The following is a 25,516-nucleotide window of genomic DNA, read 5'->3' on the forward strand; positions in this document are numbered from 1 at the left end:
TAAGTCAGAGGACTCCAGTCCCTGGCTGTAGGGCCACTTCCTGCAGGCTCCAGGTTGCATGTGTGGCCTTGGCTCCCCTTCAGCCCCTGCACCCGTCTCCTCTGTGCTTTCCCTCTTGTCCCTTAGGATGAGCAGTGTTGCCAGCAGCCAGCCCGCCCTGCCATTGTGTTTCTAAGGCCTGTCTGCTAACCATGACCTCAGACACTTGATGCTTGGTATGCTTTGAGCAATTATAGTTCTGGCTGTGCTTGTTGGGAGCCAGGCCGAAGATTACAGGCAGCAGTGGGGCTGCACTGCAGAGGGGGCGTGACCGCCCAGATTGGAGCACAGCTACGACAGAGCGCGGTCACGGGCCTCTAGGCTGCACAGCCACACCTGGGGTGAGGGTTGCCCGTACAGTGGAGCCCCAAGTCCTAACCCTAAAGGACTGAGAGCAGCGCTCAGCAGACCGTGAAGCACCCACATCTACCGTCGACACTGTCCACTTGCCGCTGGAAACGGCAGGCGAAACTGAGGAGTGGTAACTCCGTCACTCAGAAACTATGCCTGGCCACAGACTGCACATGTGGGCCCAGGACAAGTCAGCCTGTGGCACTCGGTCTGCTGGCTGGGCTTGCAGGTCCCCTGTGTATTGGCATTTACAGATGGGCCAGGCTTGTGCTCTCCGTGGTTAGCTTTTCTGTGTAGGCAAATGTGCTGTTTCTCAGTCATCCACAGGGGGATGATGCAGGAGGATGGTGGAATGCCTGTTGGGCGCCTGCTTTCTAGGAGCTGTCCTTGGCTGGCATCTGACTTTCTCTGTTCTAGTGTGCTCTCCTGAGAGTTCTGCTCATCTGTTGTTGAAATGAGTCACTTCAGGTCTGTGGGCGGGAGGGTCCTTTCAGCTTGCTTTTGCCACACAGGGCTCCTTTCTTTCAGAAATGTGCAGAGATCATTGTGGCCCACCTCGGCTACCTGAACTACACACAGTACACAGTGACCGTGGGATTTGAGCGCCTGAACCAACCGGTCAAGGAGATGAAGTTCACGGTAAGTGTGAAGCCGGCTGCACCTGGGCGGCTCCCCTGCCAGCTGGTTGGGTACAACAGTGCCTCGTGCAGTTTATTTTGGAAAACCAGTATTTTAGTCTGTGGAACCAAGAATAGCGCAAGCAAACATCACAGAAGTTGGAAAAGCCAGAGTACGCTTGGTCAGCAGGCCCACGCTTAGCTGCCTGTGACTGTTACAACTGCAGATTCATAAAATACTTGAGTATTTTAGGAAGTGCTTCTCATACTTAGAGCCTACACAAGTCTGTTTCTTTGCATGTAGATATTGTCATTTCCTAGTAAAGATTGACTTTTGATAGGAAATTAAAAATTCACATCTCCTTTAAATGATTATAGAATAACTTATCTTGTAGATTCACTACTTAAGACCATTTCAGAAAGTTCTTAATATTTAATATTTTTATCTGTTCTTTAGTATAAAAATAAAATTTGCTAAAATGTTGCAGCATTATGAGAAAACAGAAGGAAAAAAAAGCAATTTAAAACTCCTCAGTGATTGTTACTAATAGCCGGGCATGTCCCCCAGTGTCCTCATTCTAGTTGTAATTCTGTGTCTTTCCTGTACCCTCACTGTGGGATGACTTCCTGGTAGTCAGGTGCCCTGCCCCCGCCCCTCCCTCCATGCCTCTCTGTTTCCTGTTTCAGTGGAAGACATACAACCCTGCCTTTTCCCAGCTGGAGATTTGGCTCCGCTTTGTGTTTGTGGTGCTCACCTTCATTGTCATCGTGAGTTATCGTCTGCCTGGAGGGCTCTGGGTGGGGGGGCGGGGGCGGAGGGGGGAGGCTAATCGTGCAGTTCCAGTCACCAGAGAGCAAGCTCCATGTGAGCTCGGCCCTTTAGTGGGCTGGCCGAGTGATACTGCAGTGTCCACCAAGGCACTGTGTTGCGAAAAGAGCGTGTGATGTATCCAGGGACACCCCACGGGAGTCTCTGTGTGGTGTAACAGTGGTTGCTGATGACCGCCGGTCAGCAATCCCCATCACTGTAACGTAAGCATCTTTACTCCTCATGGAAGGGTTGGCTTGCTGGGGACCGTCTCAGTGCTGATATAGCGCTCTCTCGCTCGCTCTCTCTCTCTCTCTGGTCTTTTTATGTTTGGAAAGTTATTCTGAACATTTGAGCCTTGGACTCTTGAAGGACAAGCTTGCAGAGAAACAGTTCTGCAAACACAAGCTTTTGGCTCATTGGGGAGCTGAACTTTGTGCCACCACCACACTCACTTTGGAGAGAATATTAAAGCACAGAAGGGCACCCGAGAAAGCCCAGCTGTGAAGACAGGGACGTAGAGGTTGGAGACAGTGTGCTGTGTAGTGGCTGGCCATCAGTTGTGCGCCATCGAGCTGACAGGGAGCGTGGTTTTAGATGTGCACAGTGTGCAGGGATGGCCTCTCTAGTTGATGCCCAAAGCTCCCTTGTCATATTATAGACCCACAGTGGAGACCAGCACACAGGTACGCAGCGAAGTCGGGTGTGAGCAGTGTGGTAGGAAGGGGGCCCAGGCCCTTGGATCAGGCGTAGGGGAGCTGTGCCATGCTGGGGGCCACTGGCCTCATAGCTGGCCTCTCGGAAATCCTCTATGTTTTTTGAGGGCTACCTGGATTCTCCTTGGGCCCAAAAATTGATATTCACAGCCCAAAGTGTGCAAGCAGCCCACAGGCCAGAAATTCAAGCATCCCAAAAAGTTGTTAGTTTATATTAAATGACAGTGGGAAAAAAATAACAGACTTGTATGTAACACATTGTGCAGTGTTTAAAAGCTGTTTAAAGCCGTTCTCCCAGAGACTCTACACACTTACGGAGGTGTCTGAAAGCGTGCTAAGCCTCTGAGTGGCATGCCCTTGCCTCTTGGCTTTCCCTTGGGGATCCTAAGATCTTTCAGCTCCCCAGCTTAGGTAGGGGACCTGGTGGTATCAAATGTGCCTGTGCTCTGGGAAGGCCTGTGAGCCTCCACGTGGGCGCAGGCCTGACTGGAGCAGCCAAGCAGAAATGCAGGTGGTGAGCATGTTTTGTTTGCAGAGAACTCATGGCCTAGTGGAAGCAGCGTGTGGCCCATCTCTCCCGTGGCCCCATGCAGCCACTACACATCTTTGTCTTGCCTGTCACTGACGGCTGGTGGACTGAGAGCTGGTGGGACGTCCTTAGTCATTTCAACCAGGAACTGGCCCAGTGGAGCCTTCCTGGTGCCTCCCTGGTGGGGCGAGACCCACCCCGGCAGCACAGTCACCAGGCCCTTTGCTTTGCAGTGCCTGTTCGTGCATTCCCTGCGAAAGTTCTCCATGAGAGACTGGGGCATCGAGCAGAAGTGGATGGCCATTCTCCTGGCGCTGCTGCTGCTCTACAACGGTGGGTGCCGTGTTCCTTTCCAGACTTTCCCCCGTCAGCCTCCGAGCTGGCCTGGTCCCAGACTCGCCAGGAGCGTCCGGGGGAACCCTGCAGGAGCATATTGCAGCACGCTCCCTGCTCCCCAGGCACCGTGTTACAGGGCCATGGCAGATGCTTGGCTCCTGAAGAGACAGCGACTGCGGTAGTGAGAGCTTGGACGAGCTGCAGACTCAGCTGCCGTGGGGCCTGCCGAGGTGCCAGTGCGGCTGCCTCTTCCTCTGTCCCCATTCCAAAAAACATTTGCTCCGGCCCCGGGAACTCTCAGGCTGCGGGAGGAGCTGACACCGGGGCAGATGGCTCTCTGTTAGGATCCCTGTTGCAATCTGCTCAGTGGCGTTCAGACATTCAGAAAACAAAACCGCCTTTGGTTTGCTACCTGCCCTTCAGCTCTGAGCAGCAGAAAACTCATAACGCGCTCAGGGGTGGGAAGAGGCCGGGGGCTCTGCGCTGGTTGCCGGCCAGCTCCGTTCTTGTCAGTGTTCTGTCTCCTCTCCTCCAGATCCATTCTTCCCGCTTTCCTTCCTGGTGAACAGCTGGTTCCCGGGGATGCTGGATGACTTCTTCCAGTCCCTGTTCCTGTGTGCCCTGCTGCTCTTCTGGCTGTGCGTGTATCATGGGATACGGGTCCAGGTAAGCACACAGACAGACCCCCTGGCCTACGCTGCACAGCAGAGACCTGGTGTGTGGAAGTGTCTGGGGTCTCATGTGCTCTAGGGCTACTCACTGCTGTGTTTCTTACTTTTTTCCTGCTTTTTGCTTTTAGGGAGAAAGAAAATGCTTAACTTTCTATTTGCCTAAATTCTTCATCGTTGGACTGCTGTGGCTGGCTTCTGTCACGCTGGGAATATGGCAGACGTGAGTAATGCTGCGGGGTAGGACACCGTCCGTCACCCCTGGAAAGTGCTGGCAGCAGGGAGGGGCTGGACCTGCTCGCCCCTTGATCTCACCCAGACCGTAGCATCTGCCCTGGCTCATGCCTAGTCAGATAACTGGGTCCAGGGAATTGGGCTTGGCTTTGCGTCCTAGCAGATGAGAAAGGTCTGCTAGGCTGGGTGGAGAGTGACGGCGTGTGGGTCATCGTGGGCTTCTTTAGTGAGAAAGGACTCGGTTTGCCGGGGCAGCACCCAGAACTGCCCAGCAGAGCCACTGGAGTCCCCTTGTGCATCTTGAGGCTTTCTGATTCTTGCTAAGCTTCAAGCTGTACTGGCTCCTGCCCCTTCTGCGAAGAGCTTGCTGCCAGGGCGGTGCTTCACTGCCCAACTCCCCCGAGACGGCACTCAGTCCCAGACCCAGTGTGGGTTCTGTGGCTTTCCTGCTTGACTTCATGCCACAGCGGCACTGGCAAGGCTTCACACCGTCTGTGTCACGTACTTGTGTGTGAGCGTAGCTCCCAGTGCTAGTTCTGAAGTGTAAGCCCATGTAAGTTTTTAAGTTAATTAATTAATGGTGTTTGCTTGCTTGCTTTGTCTTCATCTATCTCACATGCCCGGGTATGCTATTGAAATAGCTCCTGGACCCAGGCGTGGAGGTGTGCGCCTTTAATCCCAGCACTCAGGGAGGCGAAGGCAGGCAGATCTTTGTGAGTTTGAGGCCAGCCTGGTCTACAAAGTGAGTCCAGGACAGCCAGAGCTACACAGAGAAACCCTGTCTCAAAAAGAAAGAAAAGAAAAATGCTTGTGGAGCTGGAGAGATGGCTTGGTTAGGTGTGCTACTCTTCCCGAGGACCCACGTTCCCAGACCCAGGTCAGGTGGCTCTCCAGCTGCGGGGTCCCCTCTCGCCTGTGAGTGCACAGAACACCCACAGAAACACATATATACACACAGTTTAAAAATTAAATCTGCAGCTGGAGACAGGGTGCAGTGGTTGGGAACACTGATTGCTCTTCCAGGGAGCCCAGGGTCAATTCCCGGCACCCACGTGGCAGTTCACAGCTGTAACTCCAGCTGCAAGGGACCTGATATCCTCACAAAGACATGCACGCAGGCAAACACCAATGCACGTGAAATGAAAATAAATCAATTATTAAACATAAAAAGCAGATCTTTTTAAAAAAACAGCTCTTCAGCTATGTAAGAGATAAAAAACAAAACAAACAAACAAACAAAAACCCTGCAGCTTCTCCATACTGATGAGGGTAGCAGGCATGCACCACTGTCCGTGGCTTCCTGTGGATACTTTGTGCTAAAATACAGGGTTGCTATTTAAAAATCCTCCAATGCTGATGGCAGGTGTTCCACATTTACAAGCAAAAACCGAAATGAAAGCAAAACCCAAGTCAGGAAAAGTATGAAATAGAAAGTAAACTTTCTAATTAATCTGTATTTTTACCATCATCCTTTTAGAGTTAATGAATTACATGATCCCATGTACCAGTATCGGGTTGACACCGGGAACTTTCAGGTAGGCAGAGTTGATGTGAAGCCTCCTGGCTTGTTCACCAGCTCTAACGAAGTGGTTGGGTCTGTAGCTTTGATCACACGGTCAGCTTGAGGTTCCCAGTGGCTGCTTACAAAGGAATGCAGAAAGTCAGAAGTGGAAGATCTGGGGAGAGAGGTTGGGTACTCTCTACTTTACTTTTACAGAGTACTTTCTACTCTGTAAAAAGTAGGCCATTAGACAGGGAGATGGCTCACTTGAATCATGATGGCTCATGAGGTTCTCACAGGCATGAAAACCTCAGCCCAGGAGGGCACTGGCCTGGGGAAGAGTGCTGGTCTAGGGTCTGGGGAGGCCACTCTGGGGGTGAGGAGCCTAGGGTGGGGTGCCCTGGGAGGAGCTTCGCTCAAAAAGTGGGGTAGTACTGAGGGGGGAGGGGGTGGAGGCTACTGTAGGCACGGCAGGAGCTTCAAGGGTTTTCTGGGAGGAGGGAAGAGCTGCCCTAACCCACTTCCTAGGACACGTCAGCTGAGGCTATGGTCAGTGGAACGCCAAGATTTAGAGGAACTAGTGCGGTGGACCAGTCTGCAGTTCCTTCACGCTTGTCTGTCCTTGTTCATCATTTCTATGGCAAACGGAGGCAGGAAGAAGGGCCACAGGGTCAGGGGCCACACTGCAAGGGGACGCAGCCTAGACCATTACAGGCTCAACCAGTGACTGGAGACCCCTGTGTCTTCATCTGTGAAGTGGGGCAGTAATGGGATCACCCCTATCATACAAGGAATGTAAAGCCCTTGGCCAAAGGTCACAGACAAGGCTCCATCCTGAATCATTGGCCAGCCCTTCCCTTCCCAGCCAGGCTGTCTGGGATGGAGCTGTGAGGACAGAGAACAGCCCACATTCTTTACGGAAGAACACAGCAGAAATCAAAGACTGCTAGAGTGCTGGGAACTGCCCTCCCGTTATGAGGAAATGAACTAGACCGAAGGTTTTTCCCACAGCAGAAGCAGATCTTAGGCCTGCTGTCCCAACGTCAATGGTATGATCTTGAGGGAGGGACTCTGCTTCAGAGAGAACAGGGAGCTCCTACCCAGAAGAGCCTCCTAGGCAGAAAGGACCAGGGAGGAAGGTTCGGGACCTCCTGCCCTCAGGCAAGGGCTTTTCCATCCTCAAACTGTGAAAGGGAATGCTTCCAGACCTTAGATGTCTTCGAGCCTTTCTTTCAGCCCCTCCTTTCTCAGGAACGCGAAGGCCAAGTACAGTCAGAGGCTGGTATGAGGACCAGCTGGGTCCAGCTCTAAGTCCTGTCAGCATGACCTTTGGCCTCAGTAACACAAAGGTCAAGTCCCACCCTAGGCAGAGACATTAGTTGCCTCTAACAATTGCTCAGCACTATCTGGCTTGAGGTTCTAGGCAAAGCACTGGTATGCAAGTTTGAGTGACGCTGATATGAGATGTTCGTGCTTGCAGAGCCCTTCCTGGTGCTGGGACAGTGGGTGTGACCTGAGGCCCTTGGTCCCCTCTAAGCACACCTGTTGGGTGTCAAAAAGACACATACTCCAAAGCCTAGTGTCAACCTCACCCACCTTTATTCCAGGGCATGAAGGTCTTCTTCATGGTGGTGGCCGCTGTGTACATTTTATATCTCCTGTTCTTGGTAGTGCGGGCATGCTCCGAGCTCCGTCACATGCCTTATGTGGGTGAGTGCCACTCTGGGAAGCATGGGGCAGCAGAGGCCACACGCCAGAAGCCTTTGGCCCTAGAAAGCCATGAGAAGCCTCAGGAAGGACCAGCTGTTTGGTGAGAAACCTTTAAAGGATCTGCCAGTGGTCCCTGGTGTCACAGCGCTGTGAGAGCCGCAGGGGACCTGAGAGGCTCCTGAAGAACACTGTCCTTGACCAGGGCAAGCCACAGTACTGGGCCCACTCTGTGTGGTCTTCCAGAGCCATGGGAGAACAGGCATAGAGCATGCAAGAGAGACCCACCCAAGGTGGCTTTGTTGTTTGGTTTGTCTTTCAAGCTCTGAGGTGAGGTAGAATTTGCTAATGGGAGCATCTCCTTCTTTTTCAGATCTCAGGTTAAAGTTTCTGACCGCATTGACCTTTGTAGTACTTGTTATTAGGTAAGACTTTATTGTGTGTGTGTCTGGGTGTGCTTGGGGATGCATGCATGTGGGGGGGAGGTGCTTGGGGATTCAGGCATGTATGTGTCTGGAGCCAGACGGTGGACATGCGTGTCTTCCTCTTTCATTTTCCACATTATTTTGTATGTTAACTAACGCATTATGTGTGTTGGAGTGGTGCACGTGTCGAGGCGTCCAGAGAAAAAGATGCAGGAAGTGATTTTCTGCCCATCCTCCCCTGTGTGGTACAGAGGTTGGCAGGCTTAGCTGCAGCATCTTTACCTGTTGGGCCATCTTGTCAGCCCAGCTCTCCCACTCCTCTTTCTGGAGACAGGGCTGTCTCTCGGAGCTCCCTGGCAGGTTAGGTTGGCTCTCCAGCAGCCTCTGTCTCTGTGCTCTCCCAGCCCCATTTCCCAGTGCTTACAGATGCCCTCCAGCACTCCCGGCCTTCACCTGGCTGCCGGGACCTGAAGCAGGTCCTCGAGCTGGCCTGAGAGGCACCGCGCCTCTGCACAGCTGGCACTTGATGATTTAATTAACCCTGTGTTTCCATCCCCCCTCTCATCTCCTTGTGTGGAGTTAATTCAGGGTGCTTGTTAATTCTACAAACTCAGAGGGCTCCTCTTGCTGTGAAGAGAAACCATGACCATGGCAACTCTTTGAAAGGAAAACATTTCATTGGGGCTGGCTTACAGTTTCAGAGGCTCAGTCCCTTGTTGTCATGACAGGAAATACGGGCAAATGCAGGCAGACATGGTGCTGGAGAAGGAGCTAAGAGACACACCTGGGTCCTGAGGCAGCAGGGAGAGAGAGTGAACCACTGAGCTTGGACTTGAGCATCTGAAGCGTCAAAGCTTGGCCCCTAGAGACCACTTCCTCCAGCAAGGCCACACCTGCTCCTCCTAATAGTACCACGCCCTATGGGCCAAGCATTTGAACACATGAGTCTATGAGGCCCATTGCTTTTCAGATCACTGTAGCTCCTAATCAAACTTATATAAGAGCTAGGCTGAGTTGGCACAGGCCTTTAATCCCTGCACTTGAGAGGCAGAGGCAAGCAGATCTCTCGAGTTCAAGGCCAGCCTAGTCTACAGAGTGAGCTCTAAGATAGCCAGGGCTACACAGAAAAACCCTGTCTTGACAGGGAAAAAAAATTACATAATGATAATGATCTAGTTACAAAGGTTCCATCATAAATGTCCAGGCTTGTGGAGCACATTAACTGACATTTCCCTTCTCACCCCATACCCTGCTGAGCACGTGTAGTCTCCCACGTCAGAGAAGCGCATCCTGCAGAGTACACCTGAGGGATGTCTGGGCCTCCAGATCCTTTTGGTGCTAAGGACCCTTTGTGAGCAGTCAGCAGGCATCAGGGAGAAGCTAGTGTCGGGGCAGCTGGCAGCCGTCCACAGAGTCCCTAAGAGATGGTGGTTGTTTAGACTTGCTCTTCGGTTCCTAAAAGTTAAACTGTCCGGCGGGCACCCACGCTGCTTTTTGGTTGCACAGTGGATGCTGTGTTTCTCCTGAGAGCCAAAGTGACTTGTGGGGGTGGGGCCACGGCCACATAGGTGTGGGTGTAGAAGTTTCCTGTTAAGTCTTACTGGGGTAAGCCCTTCTGTATTTCCACAAGGTGGTTCCCCTTCTCTTTCAGCATCGTCATCCTCTATCTAAGGTTTGGAGCGCAAGTGTTGCAAGACAACTTTGTAGCGGAACTGTCCGCTCACTACCAGAACTATATCCTTATCCTGGGGAAGCGGGCCTCAAAGCCCTGAGTTCATAGTTAACACCTTAGCTCTGGACACCTTCGAGGGGACCAGTCAGCCAGCCCCTTATGACCTGTACTCAGCAGGCCTCAGGCGTGTGTTGCCTCCTCTCTCGCCTTCCTGTTGGCCCTGAGAAGGGTGAGTTTCATTAGCCCTCCCTGTTAGGCAGGAGGCTGATACACAGCAGGGCTGAGCCAGTGCCCATGTTTAATCACTGTGCGTAGCTCGGATCCAAACTGATGACCACACTAGACGGTTCTGAGTGGGGCAGGCCTGAGAGACTGAGTGAAACAGTTGCATGTCCAAATCCCAGGCAGTCCTGAGCTGCTGAGCCGCTGGTTCCCTCTAGCAGAGAGAGAGAGAGAGAGAGAGCGCACCAACGACTAGTCAGGGGTGACTGGAGTCATGTATGCCAACAGCACCTTCTAAACATCATTCAGGTGCAGTCAGACCCTAGGAACACTATGGTAGAAGCTTGGCTTGTGACAGCTAGCCATGAGCTTGAGCTGAGGCATACAAGCATCTGGGTTGTGGACCCACCAGGCTGGTCCAGGACCCTGGAAGGGGCTGCTGGGGAACGGGAGGCAGAGGCTTGTGTGTCCCTTGACCAGCAGCACCAGCTGAGTTCCTGTCTTTCTATGGCCTGTTGAACTTTTACCTCTACACGCTGGCCTTTGTGTATTCCCCGTCGAAGAATGCTCTGTACGGTAAGCCACCTGGGGGCTGGGTTGCTCTGTGGATGTTGAAACAGAGGTCTCCATTGGCTCGGGTTTCCCGAGGTGCAGGACCAGAGGCAGAAGGCAGGAGAATGGTATCCTGAAGCTGCACACAGAACACCAATGTGTACCTGTGTCACAGTCTCACAGAATGCTACTGCCAAGTTTGGTTGGGGCCTGGGATCCTTCAGACCCCCTCCTGCCTGGGCTAGCAATACATAATGCTGTCATTAAGCACACTTTCGTTGGTTTTCAGAGTCCCAGCTAAAAGACAACCCCGCATTTTCCATGCTGAACGACTCTGACGACGATGTGATTTACGGGTAGGTCACATGTGCATTCAGTCTGGCTCGCTTTTGCTGGCTGAACCGATGGCACTTGGAGACTGTCTCCATAGACATGGGAGTGTCTGGGGGGGGGGGGTACGGCTTTGTTTTGTGTGCTTCGCATGGATTTAGTGGCATTCCATTTTTCAGAATGCCCACCCTGTGAGGGGACTACAGAACAATTCTGTCTGAACTAATGGGTCCTGAAAGTCAAGTTGGGGAGAGTGAACAGTTTCAGTTGACTAGACCCTAAGAGAAGGCTGGAGGTTAGTTCTTTCAGTCTAGCAGTCAGTGTGAAGGCCGAAGAGGCATCAAGGCTACCAGGTGGTGGTTGGAGAGGTGACTTAGTGAAGTAGCTACTGTGTCAGCATGAGGACCCAAGATTAGATTCCGAGGACCCACAGAAAATGCCAGGTTCTGAACTGTGATGGTACATGGCTGTAAACCTAGGAGACAGAGGCAAGTGGAGCTTTAGGAGTTCAAGGCCAGCCTGGCCTACAGTGTCTCATAAGACAACACAAAGCCAGACCCAGTGCTCGGTCCACACCCCCGTAATCCCAGTATTAGGCAGGCGGGACCAGAAGGGTTCCTGGGGTTCACTGACCAGCGCTGAGCCAGTGAGCTCCGGGTTCTGTGAGAGACCCTGTCCCCAAAACTGAGGTGATGAGCAGTTGAGGAAGACACCAGACGTCAGCCTCTGGCCCCCACACACATGCACATACAGGAAAGAGCTGCCAGGGTGGCAGAGTGTCACGGGTCTCTTTCACAACAGGAGTGACTATGAAGAAATGCCCCTGCAGAACGGGCAGGCCATCCGTGCCAAGTACAAGGAAGAGTCGGACAGTGACTGAGCCCTGGCAGCAGATGGGACAGCGAGGGGCCCAGAGGCCCTCCTTGGTGATGTGCTCTGGTCCTTTCTTCTGTGTGTGTGTGTCTGGACTCCTCCTGTAAGCAAAGGTTCCCTGTTCCTTATTTGTTTACATATTTTTAAAAGAAAAACCAAATGGATTGAAATGTTGGGCGAGTTTGCTGTCAGCATAGCTCCACTACGGAAGAAGAGGGGCTGGCTGGCAGAGTTCTGAGGCATCTCCTCTCACTGAGATGCCAGACAGAGCCTATTTGCAATGATGAGGAGAAATTGCCCATTTTTAATAAAAAGAATTATGTACATTTTTTTCCTTTGAAGAAGCAATTGAGAGCAATTGAGTCTGTGGGAAGCCTGATGACCAAGGTCCCAGCATGGCAATGTGATGCCTCTTCCCTCTGTTCCACGGCACCACTCCTCAGAGCTCTACCCTCAGAGGGAAGCCTGACCGGTGCCTGCCTAGGTGGACCGCCTCCATCTTCTCAGACACTGGAATGCTCAGTGCGCTGACTTCCAAGCATCTGGTACAATGGCTCCGACTGCCTTCAGCAAAGGCTTGTGGCCAGGCTGAGGTCCAGCACTACCTGGGAGCAGAAGTGGTGACAAAGTTGAGTCCAAAGGAGGTCAACAGCCTGGGGAAAGCTAAGGTGTTGACAAGCCTGTGGGTGAGGTTCTATGCCATGGTGCTTTTGAAGGGTCTATGTTCAGGGTGGGAAACAGGGTGGCCCTTCCCATTCCCAGAGTTTCTGCAACTCCACTGAGTGTGAAACCCCCAAAGAGCTCTATTTTTTGATGAAAGTTAGAATAAATACTACTATATTAGAAATGCTTTATTGCCAGAAGATTTTCAGTTTTAATATTTGGAACTAAAATAAAGATAAAGTAAAACATTTTGAATGCCTTTCGAGACACCTTCAGATTAAGGAATTTGCCTGAAGGTTGTTCTGTCCTTGGAGTATTGCTCTGTGGGAATCGGCTGTCGCCTGCACTGGTGAGATTCAGCATTGGAAGTCCTGAGTGCTGCTGCCTTCCGTCACACTCCAGAGTCTCCACACGAGTAGTGTCTCTGTGAACCCCTGGTGATGGTAGCCATCTGCCTGCCTCCGTTTTGGCAAATCCAGAGGCCCAAGAACGGGTGGATCCCTCTTCCGGCAACACCTCAATACCTTCATCTATGCACCCACTCAGATTTCCACCCTGAGCTGCAGGCTACTGCCCAGGTGGGCCAGGACCCCAGGGACGGCCGGAGACTCTTCACTCTGCCCGCCTGTCTTCTTAAACGCTACATACTTTAAAATGGATTCCATATGCATTGTTTAAAAAAAAAAAAAAAGCTTGTAAATATGAACATTTGAATGAAAACTGTTGTTGCAAGGGTGACGGGTTTACGTGATTTTTACACTTGCAGTGCTGTGATCACCGAGTCTGTGCTCACAGACATCGGAAGGTTCTGTTACCAGCACTTCTAACGGATCACTGCAGCTGCCATCTTGCGGACACTGGCTTCTGCCGATTCCAAGAAGTTCACTAGTTTACATGTTTAATCATTACAAGACGTTCTCCATGTTTTAGAACACTATTATTTATCAGCCATTGTTAAGATATTTTAAGAATTTAGATACAGACTTCAGAACTTTTAAAAACCAACATGTAGTGTAATTATAAACTGATTCTAGTGTCCCTGAAACTAAAGGGAATTTTTGTTGTTGTTGGAAATAGGAATTGCGAAGAAGCACTTAAGGGGACGCGGTCATTAAATTGTGTTTTCACATTTCCCTTTGTCATGACCATCATGTATTTATTATATGCTGTGTAAAACCTTGCTTACGGATCTAGAGACTTCGGGGGTAGAAGGAGGCTGTAGGTATTAGGTTAAAACACTAAATTCCACCAGAAATTTTGATAGCAATGAGATTGTTTTACTCTGAGGTAATTAAAGTTTCATAAACTTAAGTTTATATTCAAAGAGCTGACGAGTTCTTTCGGGGTAATGGTATGAATACCGTCTTTGGGATATTTTTTATATTGGTCCAATCTAGGGGAACCTGGAAGATGAGATGTCTCCTGACTTTCCCAGAGAGAGCTCTGTTCTCCCTCTGGATATTAAGTCTGCTTCATTTGTTGTCAGATCACTGTAGCAGTAATTCGGTGCCTTCAAGCCCCATTTGAAAGGCTAGAGAAAGGGATACATAAGTGACGGGTGAGGCTCACAAGGTTTCCACAGGTGCAGACTGGAGAGTTTAAATATGTAAAGCCAACCCACAGATGGGCAGTTTATAAAATGGATGTCACCAGCCTCAAGTGCAGAGCCACTGAAGACAGTTAAATAAACAGGCTCAAATATGGTTACTAGTCCTTACAGGAAAAACACAAGCATCCATGAGAAACAAACCTGAGATCTGGTGTGGATTAGATTTGAGGGTTTAGAAATCCATTGCCTTAGTAGTTAGATTTTTTTTCTCTCTCTTTTCTAGGGAAGGGAGTATACAACTCTTCTTTTCAGGCCAAAGGGAAACTGATTTAGTCTGACACCTTGAACAGTTTGTCTTGGTGTTTTGGGTGCTGCTAGGTGTAACACCACGCTGCGACACATCCTGGAGCACAGGGCAGGTGTGACTCCATTCTGTGACGCAGGATTTTTCTGCTACCAAAAACTACCTTTTCCAAATGGCTATAAATATTTGTCAAATAAAAACACTAGCCTCTAAGTCCAGAAGAAACACTGGAACTATGGATGAAGCCTGGGTGATCCCTCAAGGAGTAAATGCTGATTGATAGAAAACTCAATAAAATTCACGTTTTGGGAATGGCTTCCGTATTAGACTTTTTGTTGCTGTGACTGAGACCTGATGGAAACCTCACAGGAGGGTAGTCGTACTTCAGCTCATGAGTCCATGGCTAGCTCCCTCCACCGTGGGGCTGTGATGAGGAAGAACACCGGGCCAAGATTGTGTGGCAGAGATACCTCCTGGTAGCCAGGAAGCAAAGCAGAATGACAGGAAGGGACTGGAGCAAGACAAAGGCCCTCAACCCCTAGAGGCATGCTTGCTGCCATCTGTCTCCTTCAGCAGGCTCCACCTCCAACTTCCCAGAGCAGCTGACGGCCAGTGTTTGACAAAGACACCTGAGGGGACATTTCACACCTAAACATAATAGCTTCATTCTGACAATATCCCTTGTGCATGATGTTACTGTATTTCTAACTTTTAACCTTTTATGCATTCGTTGATTCTATAGGAGGCTTTAGAAAGTTTTCCTCAGAGACCACAGCAAGGCTCTTCAGCCAGGGGCACTGGGGAGACAGCTCAACAGGTAAAATGCTTGCTGTGTGAGCATGAGGAGCTGGATTTGGATCTGCAGTGGCATGTGTCTGTAACCACAGGGCTGGACAGGAAGAGCAGAGACAGGTGGGTCCTGGGGCTTGGTGGCCAGCCACTGTAGCTGAAACAGTAAGCTCCGGGTTCAGGGAGAGGGGGCGTCTCAGAAACCACGCTGGAGCCGGACACAGAAGAGGCCTGCGTGAGTGTGCGCTCCTGTATATACACATGCGTGCACACAACAAACAGGTGGTCATGCCAGTCATAGTGTCTTACACAGTGGCCCACGGGAGAACCCCTGAGCAGTCAGCGGACAGCCTAGACTTTGGGGTCCCTTCACACTAGTGACTTGAAATTAACTGGATAGCTGAGCCCTTTGTTATACCCAAGCAACTGCATTAACTGAACACAGTAATCCCAAAAGTGTTTTGTAAGCCTGTGGCTGCTACTGAAAATTCAAGAACATGGGATTGAAAGCTGCAATATGGCCAGGCGTGATGGTGCATGCCTTTAATCCCAGCACCCTGGGAGGCAGAGGCAGGCAGAGCACTGTGAGTTCAAGGCCAGCCTGGTCTACAAAGTGAGTCCAGGAGAGCCACGGCTACACAGAGAAACCCTGTCTCAAGGAAGGGGGGAAAAAAGCTGCAGTATAAGAGCACTGGGCCAAGCATGCATGAGTTAGTGCTTACTACTGGCTTGGCAACTTTCACTTCCAGAAAGCAGGAACTAAAAATGAAGGGTTGCAACCTGGCCAGGGCTCCTGTCCCATGGAGGAGTTAACCCGTTTCCATTCTGGAGGACCAAGCCGGAGCTGCAGGGGGGTTGGTTTGGTTTGGTTCTCTCTCCTATACTTTTGTGCTTCCTGCTCTGTGCCAGCCAGCCAGCGCAAAGAAACTAAACAGATGGGGCCAGTGAGGTGCTTCCGCCGAGCCTGGTGATGACCTGAGCTCCATTCCTGGGGCCAGTGGTGGAGAAGAGGACCAACTCCCACAGGCTACCTTTCATCTCCACAAGCGTGTCGTGGCACACATATTTACTCACTCTCACACAAATAAATGTAAATTAAAAATCAAACAGCTCTAAACTGATGGGATCTGCCATTTTCCTACATCTCTGAGGAAGCTCCTTGGCACCTGCCCCTGAGGTTCGTGACCTCTGCAGCTCTGCCAGCGCTACCAGGTTTTTACCATCACAGTAAGAAACAGGCCCAGGGCCTTCGAGTGTGACCCACAGAGCTGGCCTTGCATTGTCCTGAGACTGAGCCAGTGTGCGGGTGCACGCTATGTCAGCGTGCAAAGGCAGCCTTCCTTTTCCCCAGCCAATTCTGAAGGCAGTAACCAGATTCCTGTAATGCTGCAGACTACAAAGAACAAAAACTTTAATTTTGAATAATTTATTATTCTAACAAAAGTATCAAGTATGGAAAATTAGTGTCTCTGAATCATTTCAGAAAGTAGAGAAAGTTCCCACTAGCAGATGTCGGTTTTTTAGCACCTTTGAAGAGAGACAGTTAAGACAAGCGGCGCTGGCAGCCTCGGGTGACAGGTGGCTGCTCGTGTGCCTGACACGGTGCGGTCCTGTGACCGTGGGGTCATTTGGTTTATTTCTCTACATTTTGAGAGTGCCACAAAACACTGGAGGAGGAGGAAGGTGTGTGTCCGATTCGTAGCTGGTGGTGACTGAACTGGGTGCTGAGGCGGAGGCTGCCGGCCGGCGAGCTCAGATGGACAGTCCGAAGGCACTGACGATGCAGTACATGGTCTTGTTCTCCCATCGGACCGTGCAGCTCCCTGTGGGGACACAGACCAGCATGAGAAGTGGGGAAGCCAGGAGATGTGGTCCCACCATGCCAGCGCTGGAGAGCGTGCCACTGACACACAGGGTGACCTCACAAATAAACGGGCAAGTGTGCACAGAGTGGGCGTAAAAACATTTGTAAGAGGGCGGAAAGCCTACCATCCGTAGAGCTGTCCCAGAAGCAGGAACTCGCGGTGTGGAGCCCAGCTCCGTTCTTCTGCATGATCACGCAGGTCACTTAAATTAAATGAACCTGTGTTAGAAAACTCGGCAACACGAATTTCCTCTGCCTGCTTCTGAATGCAGGTAGATGACATGGGTATTCCTAGACTGAGAGGCAGCCTGTTCTCTCACTATGAAAAGTTACGTATTTCCTTTATCTTAACATGTTCTAAACATGTCTTGTTTAGCGTAAGCCCTGCGACATTGGCACAGCCTGAGAAGGAGGTCAGGCGCAGGGTACACGCACTGCACAGGGGACCTGGTCCTGGAAAGAGCCCTCAGAGGCTAGGCACCCAATTGCTAAGTGAGCTTTCTTCAGACACACCTCAGAGCAGCATTTAAAGAATCTCAAAACACACGAGAAGAAATCCATTACCGATGTATTTAAATGGTTTCCCCAGCTTGGTGAGTTGGCTCAGAGTCTGTTCTACAACGTTAGTGGTCCACTGGTTGACTTTGCTGTGCTGGTACGCATTACCACCGATGGCGCTTTCTATAGCCTAGGTTAAAGAGCACAAGACGTCACACAGAGAACCCCAGATACCACACCCACCAATCACCGGAAAGGGCCGGGACCCCCCCTGGGACCTAAGGACAGAACTCTAGGTAGATGCAGAACTATATGTAACCACGGGCTCCTCTGCATGTGTGGCTTCTGCTAACGCATTACCCTGCATCTCAGTTGTGTTCACACTGGCTGAAAATGTATGTTCTGTAGAGCCTGTCAGTGTGTTCAACATTCTAACTGAACAAGTGGACTGAATGTTCACGCTGCTGTCAATATCTACAGATAAGAAACTTTTTTGTTGTTTGTTTTTTAAGACAGAATTTCTCTGTGTAGCCTTGGCTGTGCTGGACTCGCTTTGTAGACCAGGCTGGCCTTGAACTCACAGCAATCCGCCTTCCTCTGCCTCCCTGAGTTCTGGGATTACACACCACCGTGCCCTGCGGCAACACTTTTCCTAGAGGCTAAAATATATTTTATTTTGCCCATTACTTAAGAGTATACTGATCATTTTTACCAACCATGAAATATATAATTAATGGGTATGTTAGATGACAGTTTACTGAATGTTTGTACAACTGGCAACATACAACCAGTCTTCCAGTGCTTTCTGCCCTCACTTACTGGGCTTCCCATGTCGCACTTTCCAGATAACTGAAGAACAGCCCAGCAGAGCTCAAGCTTCTGGCGTTCCTCCTAAAGGCTGGGCTTCTACAGAGCACAGCCCGCTTTCCTGATGTTTCTCCAAGATGCAGTGACTCCCTGGGTCTTTCCCAGCATCCCCTCTCCCAGATGCCAGTGCGGCACTGAGCAGCTCCGTGCTTCATCCCTTTTAAGTGGCCGGAAGCCAGAATATGAAGGTTTTATTACAGCCTAACCTGTTTTCAGACACAAGGTCCAGGGGACCCTCACTGCACACTGTGGTGAAGGAACGGTGCATGATGCCTCAGGCTGAGTGCGGCACCCAGGCTTTCGAGGGATAAAAACCCTACACCAAGGATAACCCGTGATCACCTCCAGACTTGGGGCTCTGACACAGCTCCTAGTTATCCCGCATCCTCTGCCATGTCTGCCCACTCTAGGCTGAGGGCACAGGGTGGCCTGACAACTACTGGTTTGCTTTAGTTGAGGTACGATACATACTGTCAAAGGGGGAAGGGCAGCCCTCCATACACGATGACATCCAGTTTGGGGGGAGAGAAGAAAACTAAATTTGGACCCACTCATATTCCAGTACCTAACACTTTTAAACAGCAGCTTGAGGCCAGAACCAACCTCCTGCCAGAGCATGAACACTGAGTCGCCTCCCACTTCCTTAGCCTGCTATGCAAACCGTCAACCACCTGCTGCCTATGACTGCCAATAAGTAGACGCACGAAAACAGGAGGCAAAACTCATCCCGAACAAACCCACTCTATTTTCCCCGTTCTGGCTTAATGCACCACTTTTCCGCCTCCCCCAGTCCACAGGAAACACTGCAAATTTACACTTCGTGCAAAGCACCAGAAAAATCACACCCCATGTTGAACAATATACATAAAAAAGAAAATTACTTTGTTTTTGGATACTTCCCACAAAGCGGAGTGTGGTTCTTTAACACAAGTCCACAGTGGACATCAGCAATCTTACACTGAAGTCAATCCAAAATGATTCTGAGGACCCTCAAATGGGACCTGACAAAAGCAACTTATGGGAAGAAGGGTTTATCCTAGCCGCCAGTCCACGGTGGGAGGAAGGTCATGGCAGTGGGGGCTTGAGGCAGCTGATGTCTGTAGGCAGGAAGCAGAGGGCAATGAAAGCTGGTGCTCAGCTCGCCTCTCCTCTCTCTTCAGGTTGGGATACCCCCGGCCCGTGGAAAGGTGCCACCCACATCCTGGGTAAGTCTTCTCACCTCGTTAACTAATCCAGGTAATTCCTCCCAGACACAAAGATGCATGGTGACCAGCCACCACACACTCCAGCCACCAGGACGGATTGTCTCCCTCCCAACCATGAGCCAAAATAAACCCCTCCTTCTGTAGCAAGGCTTGTGTCAGACACTGTCACGGTGATACAGTTCCTTTTGTCTGTTTAACAGAAGTTCTATGATTGCTATCAACAACATTTACGAATGTAAGAAAAATCGATGAATAACCACCTAACTGTATCACCAGGTCCTGAGTTATGGAAGTTGTTATATTTTTTTTCTTCACTTGCTCTTCATCAAACATTGGACACATTTATGTGTGTGTCATGAGTCTTCATGCTACAAGGTTACAGAATCTGCCTTCGTACTTTCTAATGCCACACAGATTTCCTGATTCCATATATATATATATATATGGAATATATATAATATAATTTATATAATATGGAAGCAATTTTTACATAGATATAAAGTAAAACTGTTTGAAATGTCAAAACACAGAGGCTCAACAGCTGTTGAGATTTTTCCCATCTTAATTTATACAGCATTTTCCCTCATATATTCTGTGCTGGCTAGTTTTGGGTTAACTTGACACACGGTGAAATTGTCTGAGAGGAGGGAACCACAATTAAGAAAATGCCTCTAAGCCATGTGTGGTAGTGCACATCTTAATCCCAGCGCTCAGGGAGGCAGAGGCAGGATCTCTGTGAGTTTGAGGCCAGCCTGCTCTACAAAGAGAGTCCAAGACAGCTACACAGAAAAACCCTGTCTCGGGGGGAAAAATGCCTCCATTAAGATCCAGCTGTAATGCACTTTTTCAATTAGTAATTGATGCAGGAGGGCCCAGTCCATTGTGGGTGGTGCCATCCCTGGACTGGTGGTCCAATCCAGGTTGAGCAAGCCATGAGGAGCAAGCCAGTAAGCAGCACCCTCCATGGTCTCTGCATCAGCTCCTGCCTCCAGGGTCCTGCCCTGCTTGAGTTCCTGTCCTGATTCCTTTGATGATGAACTGTGGTATGGAAGTGTAAGTTGAATAAACCCTTTCCTCCTCAGGCTGCTCTGGTCATGGTGTTTCATTGCAGAAATAGTGACCCTAACTGAGACACAGACCATCAAACACTTGAAAAACACTTACCTCCTTCACAATGTTGCTCACTTCATCAACAACAAAGGCAGTCTGTTAAGGAAGAAAACTTCGGTAAGTTTGGTTTAAAAGCTCTTTCTTCACAGCATCAATAAACGGACACTGCAATAATGAACGTGACTTGGCAATCGGGCTGTTGACCGTGCAGAGGAATGCACTGCTCAGAGCTGTCTGAGTGTCACACCGCACAAAACCCAAGCTTCACATCAAACTAGAATCCTCCCTCTCCTTCCCTTGAGCTGGCCGCCAGGACCATTAACCATGAGTCCTTCAACCTCCATACAAAGTAGCTGAAGAAATGTAAGTAAGTCACTTTAAAGGTGGAGCATTCTCTTCCATGAGGTAAACTAATGAGGACGTTAAACACGTAAAAGACTGGTGTGTGTTCCTCATTTTCTTAGCCCCGTACCCATACTCTTTCAGGATGAAGCACCAGCTAACTGGTGGGCAGCCAGCAAGGCCTTGCCCTAAGTAGTTTTCTTAGTCTCCTTTTCACATAATACTGGATTTCAGTGGTGTGGTGGGGTCCTGAAAACATCCTTAGCCAGACACTAGCCTGCCAGTGTGCTTTTTACATGAAAACAAATGAATTATTCCAAGTTCTGAGCACTGGACATGCCCTGGATAGCGCAGCCCCTGAGGCCTCTGCCTTCCCAGCAGAAAGGCAAGACAGTCCTGTTTTGTTGCAGACTTTTCTTGGCTGCTGACCACGGTGGGCCCTGCCCCTTTCTAGGATTGAGTAATATCCCTTTCTCTTCAAGAGGAACAAGAAATTGACTACCTAAAGCCATCTCACTTGTTAGAACCACAAGAAGTCAGTTGGAAACAAAACCAATGCAGTAAACTAGCGAAAACGTAGTATCTTAGTCAACTGAAAGAATCTTCCTAAGTGACTACAGTGATCCCAAACCACAAAGCAAAGTCCTTGCATAACTTTCCGTACAGTTAAAGTAAGAAAACAACAGAGGAGAAATTGTCCTGAAGGCAGTGGGCAGAGCCAGCTGCCACAAGACCAGTAAATGAGCTGAACCTGGGGAGTTAGGGGTGGGCAGGAAAGGCTCAGCTGAGAAGGCTGCTGGGTAAACAAGGGTGGGCAACCATCCTCCTGCAGCCAACAGCCTGTGGAAAGCGTAGTTCACCCTGTCCAGACACTTCCCTTCACAGAGGCCATAGTCAGCCAAGCTGGAATTCCAATGCAGTTTTCCGAGCTTTCTCTTCACTCCGCCATTCCTTTTCTATAAAGTCTGACTGGCTGCGGCTACAATATAAGCCAGTTTTCAGCCGTCCATCAGCTCACTCTAGCTGCGTAAGAGTCGTGGCTTGAGAGTATTCACTCGGTTTCCACCAGCATTCAAACACAGAACGATGATGACTGCCATGAAGTGTGTTGGGAAATTAGACCAAAACTGAAAGCTTCTGATAAATGTAAATGTCTTACTCTTCCCTCAGAATATTCCTAGTTTAAACTACACTTTAGAAATGTCAAAAGAGGAAATGTGACAGTTTTTTTTTTTTTAAACACACTGCGTCATTCATGGGACTTTATTGAGTTTCAACAAAGATTATTCAGGAAGAAAAAAAATGAGCAACTATTTTATAACTGGGACGTCCATTCAGCTGTTTCCCAAATGCCTGTCAGCACGAAGGAAAGGCCATTTTGACAACATACCATCAAGACGAGTGTCGCAGGCATACCTCCCCCACAAGAATGAGCAATCTCTCTACTATCGTCAACTGAGATGAAAAGCACCGGGTCGCTGTGGCCTGGGTGGGAGGGAGCGCCGCACTGAAGGCCAAGGTGCGGCACCGAGACAAAGGCAGGTAGTGTTCGCGTGTCTGTACTCGGCGGAGCGGCAGCCTAGACAGCAGACCCCCGCTGCAGGGGCCCGGAGCTGGCGCTGCGCGCCCGGGTCAGGATGCATGCCGCTGCGGGACCCGTCCCTTCCCAGCCCCGGCCCCGCTGCGGTGTACAGCGGCGCCCAAAGGGCGGAGTGATGTCATCCCCCGCCGTGAGTCCCACCGAGTCCACGAGCCCCGCGGGCACCGCCCACGCGGGAAAGACTCGGCGCGGCCCGCTGGGAACCGCCACCTCGCTCAACCTCGGCCCGGGTGGCCGTGGGCAGAAGCAGCTGCGTCTTCCCAGGCGGGGCCGCGTCGCGCCAGTATCTCGGCCGCCACACCCCCCCACGGCCCAGCCCGAGGTTACCTCCTCAGAGGCCTGTAAGTCTTCCATCTTTCCTCTAGCGCGTCTCCTTCGCCACCGAGTAGAGCGGACTGCGCAGGCGCGCTCGTGCCCCGCCCGCTTCTCCGCCCCCCGCGCCGAGGACCCTGACCACTACCAATAGCCGCCCTCGCTCTGCGGTCCCGCCCCTCTCGGTAAGGGCTCCGCCTCTCCTACCCCGCCCACCAGTGGCCCCGCCCACCGCCGAACCCCGCCTACTGCTCCTCTTAGGCCTCCAAGCAGCTGGGCGCGACTCTCGGCCCTCGGGAAGGTGGTTTCCAAAGCGAGCGAGCTGTCAGAGCTGCCTGACCTCTCTCTAAACTGTGGCAGCCCAAACCAAACAAAGATACAAAAGCCAGTCTAGGAGGACAGAATGTCCTGGCCTTCCCTCCTGCTGGCACTGTGGAAACTGAAAGTTTCAAACAAGCCCTGACAACTAGGAACAAATTGTAAAATTGTAGGGCGCACTGGTTGCTTCTCCGTGGGGGATCAGGATCAGGATACTCCAGCTATCTGAATGAAAGTTTGGAGGCGTTAGGTTTTCCACATACAGTCAGTGGGAGCGTTTCCTTTTAAAAGCCACTTTTTAAAACATTCTATGCAGAACATTTTGTAAAATACAGTCCATTCCCTAGTTGCCTTAACCAGCGTGAACTAGGCGCCGACTTGTTCCCACGGCAACCGAGCAGTTGCTCTGAGCTCTTCCACACAACTCTCTCCGCCTGGGCTGAGGTGTATGTGCCTGCTCGCATGTACTGGTTGCTTGAAGCATTGACTTGGAGTGTTCTGTTTTCGTCCTGCACTTAAAATTGAAGGGTTACTCCTGACTTCCTCAAAGCCCAGCTGTTGAAAACACCTGATTATAAGCGCCTCGGGAACATGCTTCGTTGGCTCCTGCAGTGACCTTTTTGTCTAAACTCAGGTTCAAGGTTGCTGTCTGTCACTTGGATCACAAGTGAGTCACCAAAATCTGGACCTTTAAGAGAGAACCTAACCTTTCCAAAGGCTCTGCCCCCTGTCCCATTCTATCCTGCCCAGAGCAGGAACGCTGAAGTTGTTAACTTGCAGACGTCTCCCAGGTGGTCTTCAGATGATTAAGCTTCAGCAGGTGTGGGCTCAGAAAGGCATTTTCTAACCGCTAGACCAATGGCAACCTCTCCATCCTGTACCCTGCCTCTCCTAGAATTCCTCTCAGCTTAAAAGGCTGTGTTTTGTTTTGGTTTGATATGGTTTGTTCGTTGGTTTTTTTGAGACAGCTTTTTTGTTTTGTTTTGTTTTGTTTTGTTTTTCTGTGTAGCCTTGGCTGTCCTGGACTCCCTTTGTAGACCAGGCTGGCCTCAAACTCACAGAGATCCACCTGCCTGCCTCTGCTTCCTAAGTGCTGGGATCACAGGTGTGCGCCACCACACCTGGCTGAAGGCTGTATTTATAATCACCTGTTTGTGGCACCTCAACACCTAGAATCTACAACCCATACAGGCAGGGTTCATTCCGCTCTGCTAACATCCTGGTTGGTTCACAGTAGGTACACAATTAAAACTTATTTAATGAAAGATTGCTGAGATGGCTCAGCAGTTAAAATGTTTTCAGGGCAAGCATGAAGACAGTTCCAGCTTGGGGAAACTAAGATGGAATCCTTGGAGCAAGCTGACTAAAGACAGTAGCCATTTGAGGAGCTCTGGGTTTGACTGAGTGGACCTCCCTCAAAAAATTAAGGTGGAAGAGTGATGGATGAAGAGTTTTGACGTCAACCTTGGGCCTCTGCACACAGGCTCATACATATGTGTATATGTATATGAGAATGTATGTATACACATGAAAACATACACATACACCACATACGTAAATATGAAAGGAAAAAAAAATCCCTTGACTGACTTCCCCAGAGGCATGAGCTCTGCCTCAGCTTAAATGGGGCCAGAACTGGGGAGCGCAGGGGTGACTCTAGATTGCTCTGTGCAGGTCATTTGTTGGAGCGAGGAGGCTTGCTGGGCAGGTTATTTGCTCTTAACCACTGGCCGCTTGCTCCTTGGGTTCTGGGCCCTATATTCCCTTTTAAGACACACAGTTATCTCTGAAGAAACTAGAAATAGAAGGAATGCGTCTCAATACTGTAAAGGTTACATATGACATATCTATGGCCAGCCTTACATATACCAAAGGGGGAAAGCCTGATAGCATTTCCTCCAAAATCAGGAAGAAGACAAGAGTGCCCACTCTCTCTATTCCTATATGATAAAGGGACCAAAGCCTTAGCCAGAAAAACAGACAAGAGAAATAAATAAAAGGCACAGTCAAAGGAAAGGATGAAGTCAAAATATCCCAGTTTATGGAGAATATAATGCTATATTTAAAAGACCCGAAAGACTCTACCAGAAAATGTTTAGAATGATAGACAACCCCACTTCCTGTAGCCTCAGCAACAGCAATTAAAACAAACAAGAAAACAAAAAACAAAAAAAAAACAGCCCTCCTAAAACAAAAGCAGAACGAATAAACAAACCCCCTAAAACAGCTTAAGGAGATGACAGACTTCTACAATGAAGAAATGTTAAGATGTATTATTTTGTGTATATGTGTATGTGATTCATGGGTTTATGTGCACCATGCATGTGCAGGAGCCCAAAGAGGCTCGACCAGGCATAATAGCATGTGGGCCTAGAGTAACAGGTGGTTATGAGGAACCAGCGGTGCTGGCAATCAACCAGGGTCCTCTGCAAGAGCAGTAAGTACTCTAAACTACTGAGCCGTCTCTCCAGCCCCTACAAGGAGAATTTTAAAACACTGAAGAAAGAAATTAAAG

General features: G+C 50.0%; 2 protein-coding genes across 3 annotated transcripts in view; one reads left to right on the forward strand and one right to left on the reverse strand.

Moving 5' to 3' along the window:
* Tmem181 (transmembrane protein 181) overlaps positions 1-14,412 on the forward strand; it is a 46,992-nt gene extending 32,580 nt beyond the window's left edge. For both annotated transcript variants that reach the window (XM_055615919.1, XM_055615920.1), the window contains exons 6-17: positions 919-1,029; positions 1,695-1,775; positions 3,294-3,393; positions 3,932-4,062; positions 4,196-4,287; positions 5,776-5,833; positions 7,407-7,509; positions 7,880-7,931; positions 9,583-9,665; positions 10,312-10,401; positions 10,667-10,733; positions 11,509-14,412. In XM_055615919.1, the coding sequence (XP_055471894.1) occupies positions 919-1,029; positions 1,695-1,775; positions 3,294-3,393; positions 3,932-4,062; positions 4,196-4,287; positions 5,776-5,833; positions 7,407-7,509; positions 7,880-7,931; positions 9,583-9,665; positions 10,312-10,401; positions 10,667-10,733; positions 11,509-11,587 (1,047 nt within the window). In that variant the 3' untranslated portion in view covers positions 11,588-14,412. The remainder of the gene's footprint in view (positions 1-918; positions 1,030-1,694; positions 1,776-3,293; positions 3,394-3,931; positions 4,063-4,195; positions 4,288-5,775; positions 5,834-7,406; positions 7,510-7,879; positions 7,932-9,582; positions 9,666-10,311; positions 10,402-10,666; positions 10,734-11,508) is intronic.
* Positions 14,413-16,295: 1,883 nt separating this feature from the next.
* Positions 16,296-22,783, reverse strand: Dynlt1 (dynein light chain Tctex-type 1). Its single transcript, XM_055616205.1, has 5 exons — positions 22,699-22,783; positions 20,484-20,525; positions 17,314-17,437; positions 16,875-16,952; positions 16,296-16,708 (listed from the first exon to the last, which is right to left on the reverse strand). Exons 1-5 carry the CDS (start codon positions 22,723-22,725, stop codon positions 16,638-16,640), a joined length of 342 nt encoding a protein of 113 aa, XP_055472180.1. The 5' UTR covers positions 22,726-22,783; the 3' UTR covers positions 16,296-16,637.
* Between the last annotated feature and the right edge of the window lie 2,733 nt (positions 22,784-25,516).

This window comes from Psammomys obesus, unplaced genomic scaffold, assembly GCF_907164565.1.
Source record: "Psammomys obesus unplaced genomic scaffold, mPsaObe1.curated_primary_1811, whole genome shotgun sequence".
NCBI classification, from domain to species: domain Eukaryota; kingdom Metazoa; phylum Chordata; class Mammalia; order Rodentia; family Muridae; genus Psammomys; species Psammomys obesus.

Coding starts and splice junctions, on each gene's coding strand:
- Dynlt1 (XM_055616205.1), bottom strand. CDS start 22,725: ATGGAAGACTTACAGGCCTCTGAGGAG. Junction 20,526..22,698: donor ACTTACAGGCCTCTGAGGAG/GTAACCTCGGGC, acceptor CTTCCTTAACAG/ACTGCCTTTGTTGTTGATGA. Junction 17,438..20,483: donor TGAGCAACATTGTGAAGGAG/GTAAGTGTTTTT, acceptor TCTTTAACCTAG/GCTATAGAAAGCGCCATCGG.